At 37.8% G+C, this 6,639-nt stretch overlaps 1 protein-coding gene across 1 annotated transcript in view; it reads left to right on the plus strand.

Moving 5' to 3' along the window:
• LOC126776272 (NGFI-A-binding protein homolog) overlaps positions 1–6,295 on the plus strand; it is a 38,668-nt gene extending 32,373 nt beyond the window's left edge. The window contains exons 3-8 of the mRNA XM_050498603.1: positions 1,354–2,111; positions 2,869–2,996; positions 4,162–4,234; positions 5,052–5,113; positions 5,757–5,832; positions 6,166–6,295. Of these exons, the coding sequence (XP_050354560.1) occupies positions 1,354–2,111; positions 2,869–2,996; positions 4,162–4,234; positions 5,052–5,113; positions 5,757–5,832; positions 6,166–6,276 (1,208 nt within the window). The 3' untranslated portion in view covers positions 6,277–6,295. The remainder of the gene's footprint in view (positions 1–1,353; positions 2,112–2,868; positions 2,997–4,161; positions 4,235–5,051; positions 5,114–5,756; positions 5,833–6,165) is intronic.
• The last annotated feature ends 344 nt before the right edge of the window (positions 6,296–6,639 follow it).

Consider the following 6,639-nt stretch of genomic DNA (forward strand, 5'->3'; position numbering starts at 1 on the left):
AATATGATTGTAATCAAGTTATTTAGAAATTGTACTATACACAGAACTGACAGACACACAATTATACATATATTGACTGCCTCGGAGCCCGGAGTTTGAAAGTTGGAAGTGTGTACACTCCCGTGCCTCGGAAAACACGTAAAGCCGTTTTTCCTGCGCCTGAACTTTTCGGTCGTGTCGAATTGCCGTCCCATCGGATTATGAGAGTTAGGGAATAGAGAGTGCATTTGTGTTTGTAGTTGGCTAATCTATCTTGAGATTGGCCGCCGTGGCCAAAATCGGTCTGGAGGACATTATTATTATTATTATTATACATATATTGGAATCAAAATACACTTTTGAATTGTCGTTTTAGATTTCATTAATAGCTACCACCGTATGTAAAATACGTATATTTATTGTGGAATGTATGTGTGTGATAATGTTATACTTTTTTAGGAGTTGCTACGGGCCCACGCCCGCTTTTTTTTAGCTCTTATATCTTTTAATATATATTTTTAAGAAGTTTGGTTAAATTATTATTGTTTAATATTAATCAACTAACTGTTTCGATAATTTTAATTGTATAATTTAATTTTTTATTGTGTTAGCATTTTAACGAATACATAGCCTTTATTATTTTTACGATAAAGATAATATAATATTTTAAAATAATTCCAATTCTATTCTTCTTTTTAGTATTTAAAAAAGTAATTACATAATTTTATTTGAATATAGAACATTCTTAAACCGGAAATCGATGTAAACATTTAACTATCTAACTATACAACATATATTATCTTTAGAAATTTTTAAAAAAACTTTTCTCATCCTCGCAGATCAGAGTCATCAAAAAATAAATTTCCATACGCGAAAAAAGCATCGCAGACATCCTATGCAAATTTTTTTTTTCTATTTTTACTTTTTAATTCTGGCAATTACACACTCTAAGGAAGGGTTCGGCCGTTTCTTGGCCCCTTTTGTTTTTTTCCTCGAAGCCCCTTCGCAAAATGGTCACGTAAGGCATTTGCATATTCGCCTAAATTAAAACTGTGAGCTGGCCTTTTTTTTAAGAATCACACGTTTTTGCGGCGAACAATAATAGCGGAATGAACTCGACTTACTAGATGCATATTAATGGGTCTTGTTTAGTTTTTTTGGCAGATAAAATGTTTGTCGTTCCCACTTATTATAAAGTTAAAAAAACAGCTACAACCTAAGGATTTCTATTTTTATAAAATTAAAGATTTTAAGAAAAAATATACATAAAACCGACATAATTCAGTACCTATTAAAATAGGTAACTAACGAATTAACGTAAATACGTATAAAATTCTGAATATAAAAATTTTAACAATAATGTATGTTTTCTAGGTGGTGATGATGTCCAGCAGCTGTGTGATGCTGGTGAAGAGGAATTCTTAGAAATAATGGCTCTAGTTGGGATGGCGTCAAAACCTCTCCACGTGAGACGACTCCAAAAAGCCCTGCAAGAATGGGTTAACAATCCAGCCCTTTTTCAGATACCTATCGTCCCGAACCTTTGCCCCACCGACAACCCTTTTATGCAATGCAACCAAAGAATCCTAAATATACCGCCTTCAATCCCAAATTTACCTAGAACAGTTGCCTCGCCTGATAACAATAGGCCAATGTACAGCCCCTCACCTGGTGCTCCAGAGAATAGCTGCGGATCCAATACCTCGGCACCAAACGCGAGTCCTGTACATAGTCACGCTGGAACGTTTACGAAAATCGTTCTTCCCCCCTCTCCAGCCCCCACCGCGCCAGTAACCACAACAGCGAGATCCTTCTCTCCTCAGAGTGCCTGTCCGCCAGCCTCTTCTGGCTCTAGTCCTAGCTCTGTCACCTCTCCAGTACAACTAACGCCGGTTCTTCTAGATATTCATGTGCAGAAGTTGGCGGCAGCGGCGGAAAAATTAAGCAAACATTTGCCACAATTGGAACCAAAGCCTCAGAATACGAAAAAGAAGATGTGTAAAGAGTTGGAACTGGTGATGATGATGCCGGAATCAGATCCGAGGAGGATGGAGGAAATAAGGAAGTATGCGGCGATCTATGGGAGGTTTGACTGCAAACGGAAGCCAGAGAAACCGCTCACACTTCATGAGGTCAGTTAACTTGGGCTTACATTTATGTATATTTAATTAAAATAAATTAAATGAATATTTATATTTCAACAAATTAAAGTATTTTATTATTATAAAATAAATATAACGACTTAATCTATTGCTCATGTTACTCATTTCACCGAAAAAGTATTATAGATGTAATTGAAAAACTTCATCGTAAAGTTTTTATTAATTTTAAGAGTTTTATAACAAAATATACATGTTTAATTATTTCCTGTTAAAACACATTTTGGGTAAAAAAATATAAATTAAAAACTTAAATCGAACTCATTGGATGTCGAACTTTTCTGGGGGTTTAATAAAGTTGTGTTACTTTTTTAAAAACGTACGTTTGATCCCGTCCAGGGGCCTTTTTTGTTAAAGAAAAGGATTTCCTTAAAGTATTTTTTTTCACCGCTAAACATCACGAATTACAGGCACAATTATCCCACGAAAATTAGCATTCGCGTTTGAACCCTTTTTTTTTCGCTGGAAAAACGCATTTACGCGTTTCCCCCACATGAGGTGGGGGGGGGGGGTTTATACTCAGTCCTCTATCACGATATATGTTGAGGTGATTTCGTGCTCGACTGACACGCGCTTAACGAAATTCCCTAAGTCAGCTCTTACGACACCCACGAGTAGAAATGGGGTGGCTACAGTGGTACCAGTCTCAAATCTTCACCGTAATAGTCTACTTAGCCAGAACCAGAGGGACGTTAAGTTATTATACAAAAAAACTCTTAAAAATTTTCAGGTAATGGTCAACGAGGCCGCCGCTCAGATTTGCAGATGTGTTCCTGCATTGCTCACTCGTCGCGATGAGTTGTTCCCGCTGGCGCGGCAGTTGGTCAGACGGGCTGGTCTGCACTACTCTAAGCATGGGTAAATTTTATCTTACTCATAAATGAGGCGAAGTTTTTTTAATAATGCCTAAATGAAATAACTTCTAAGCCCATTTACATAAAACTTGAGGATGAACTAGATTATGCAGCGGGGTTCGGAGTGGGTTTCAGTATTTTATAATATTATATAAGTAGCGTTTTGTAGTTTAGTCCGCTCAAAACAAGACACATTAATCTATTCTTGATGGGTCAAGCGTGAATTGTCTTTTTTGTATGTATGTAAAAATAATAACAATACCAGTTTTTAAGAAATTACTAAAATTCCTATTTACAATTAAATGTAAATTATTAGAAATGGTGATGACAATTGCTCAAATTAACCAGCAACTTTTAGGCCTTATATACACTTGAAACAAGTACCAATAGATATTGAATTCAGCTGCATATACATATATATAATCAATAAGTCGAGATGGCCCAGTGGTAAGAACGCGTGAATCTTAACCGATGAACGTGGGTTCAAACCCGGGCAAGCACCTCTGAATTTTCATGTGCTTAATTTCTGTTTATAATTCATCTCGTGCTTTTCGGTGAAGGAAAACATCGTGAGGAAACCTGCATGTGTCTAATTTCATCGAAATTCTGCCACATGTGTATTCCACCAACCCGCATTGGAGCAGCGTGGTGGAATAAGCTCCAAACCTTCTCCTCAAAAAGGGAGAGGAGGCCTTAGCCCAGCAGTGGGACATTTACAGGCTGTTACTACTTACTATATATATATATATATAGTAAGTAGTATATATATATATATATATATATATATATATATATATATATATATAATTGTGTGTTGTTTAATTCGGAAATATTTTAAAATAAGTATCAAGATTTTTTTCCGGTTTTTAGTATAGTTTATCTTAGAAACCTAAATTACTATGTTTTGTTTTGCTATAATTATTATTAATTTTCCACTTTGTACATATTATTTATATACTTTGAACATATCATGTGCGTTTTATCTAAAAGACCTGACTGCCTGCATCGCTTAAAAACTAAGGGCATAACTGAACTATTACCAAGAGTTTGTCGTAAAACTAAAAAATTAACTATCTTCAGAACTTACCACATATCAAACGAATTTATTCTTATAAGCCGGGAATTGTATATATAAAGACTTTTAATAATAAGGATCTTTATAATTTCAGTCTCCCACCAACCACCGCAACAGAGGAGCGGGAACGTGACGAGGACGAGACGCCCAGTAAACGACCGCGGCAGGTCGTCACCACTCAGATAGACCTCACCAAATAACCTAGTCTAACATAGCATACGTATAGCAAACATAATAAATACTAACAGTCGGGAACATCGTATGAGACTAAAAATATAGGAAAAGACAATTTAGTATGACTTAATATAAAATCTAAATTGATTTCGAAGTCATCTTTCTAAATTTTTATTTAAAATCTTGTTACAATTGTATCTAATCAAGTAAGAATTTGATTATTCTAATAAAGTTTCCTATTTGTATTTTATAGGAAATAATTAGTAAATGTTTAAATGTTTATGGGATTGAAATTGAAATGAAATTTCTTATTGCATATAAAATTTAAGACCAGAAAAGGTACCTTGAGGTACTCCAGTACTAAAAAGTATCCAGTAGTAAAAACAACAAATAACTATCACTATTTAAAATATACTGCACTTCTTATAACTTATTTGCTTTTATCTGATCTCGGTAAAGGTAAGCATGACTATATCAAACGCTTCCGTAAAATCTAATATTATTTTACTACTAATTTATTTCTACTCACTTCAGTTTCTTTCAGTTGCGGTAAGTATATATATTTATATTTTGTTTTCTTTATATGTATTATACGTAATTATATTACTTTCATATATCATAACATGCATCTTTGCTTTTTAACATTTGTTGCATGTTTAAAAAAATAATTATTTTTTTATAAATAATTTACGAAATAAATGATATTTAATGATTATCAACGTAATCGAAATAACAGAGATACTATTTTTTGGACGACTAACCCGATGGAATGTGTTTAAATGAACTAATGATTGAATTTCCTCTTATCAGGATGGAGACGATGGCAATGGAGTCAGGGCCAGTCCGGACACCGCTAGAAGCTCGAATCACAGGTTTTTTTTTTATCAATTATAACTTAATGTGATAATGTCATTGCGTTCTATTATATTATTTTGGGGTTTGTCCGTTTTAGACAACAGTTTCTAGTTAGCTTGATCTCAGATGGTATCAAATAAAGTTGGATTTTTTGTCTCAGCATTCTTAAAAGCAAACCAGTGTTGCCGTCTCCTATTCCTAAAAGTACACGCGACTCTGGCACCGTTGATCCTTCGCCTGATCTATATCAGAATAGGGGAACTTTTGTGCTATAGATTATCTATGTATTTCTTGGCTAGTCCATGTAAAGGTAATTCACGGTGTGAATAAAACGGTCAGAATCAAATGCGTGATTTTCAAATTAGTAGTAGTCATATACCATATATGACCAGCCATACCATAATATAAGCAATCACCAGCTATAGTGTAATACCTTCGCTCTGTAAAATTCCAATTACAATTAGAACGAGAAACTACTTGGTTTCAATTCCATCAAATTATTAGTCTTATATTCTTTGGTGACTTTAAACGCGTGGAACGAGATATTTGATTTTCCCATAGAAATCCAAGAGTGAGCAAAAAATATTGAGCTGTTACAAAAAAAAGTATAATATACAAAACTCGTTTGTTACTAAGTGAATTAATGTTTAATGTTTCCAGCTGGTGGGGGATGAAGACCGAGAGCGATGACGCGGACTCACGGTGTTCGTATTCCAGCACTAGCACTCCACCACCTGTAAGTTCTTGTATTGTTATTGTTGCTCATAGTCCCCCAAGGAATTTACTAACAATTGACAATTGTAGGTCATGTCATATTAATTTGTTTAATATGTATTTATCCTTATAAAAAATTAGACGACAGAATTTTAAAAGTACGAGAAATCGGCACTAGACTGAACTGAACTATCAGAATACAGCTCCCACAACTCATACTTCACATGTTAATTATGTTATCGGATAGTAAAACTGAGATCGGGCAGTGAAATTCTTCAAATAACGGGTATTCAAATAATTAACGCAACCGAGTCGCGGGGTGAGCCAGCATAACTAACTGCCCCCCCCCCCGCAGGAGGGCGAGGAGGCGCGGCCGCAGGTGGTGGCGGCGCGCGGCGACAGCATCATCGCCGTCGCCAACCCCGCGCTGCAGCCGCCGCACCCCGCGCGCAACCACTCCAACTGACGGCCGCGGGTGGTGGCGGCGCGCGGCGACAGCATCATCGCCGTCGCCAACCCCGCGCTGCAGCCGCCGCACCCCGCGCGCAACCACTCCAACTGACGGCCGCGGGTGGTGGCGGCGCGCGGCGACAGCATCATCGCCGTCGCCAACCCCGCGCTGCAGCCGCCGCACCCCGCGCGCAACCACTCCAACTGACGGCCGCGGGTGGTGGCGGCGCGCGGCGACAGCATCATCGCCGTCGCCAACCCCGCGCTGCAGCCGCCGCACCCCGCGCGCAACCACTCCAACTGACGGCCGCGGGTGGTGGCGGCGCGCGGCGACAGCATCATCGCCGTCGCCAACCCCGCGCTGCAGCCGCCGCACCCC

Source organism: Nymphalis io, chromosome 20 (genome assembly GCF_905147045.1).
Source record: "Nymphalis io chromosome 20, ilAglIoxx1.1, whole genome shotgun sequence".
NCBI lineage: Eukaryota > Metazoa > Arthropoda > Insecta > Lepidoptera > Nymphalidae > Nymphalis > Nymphalis io.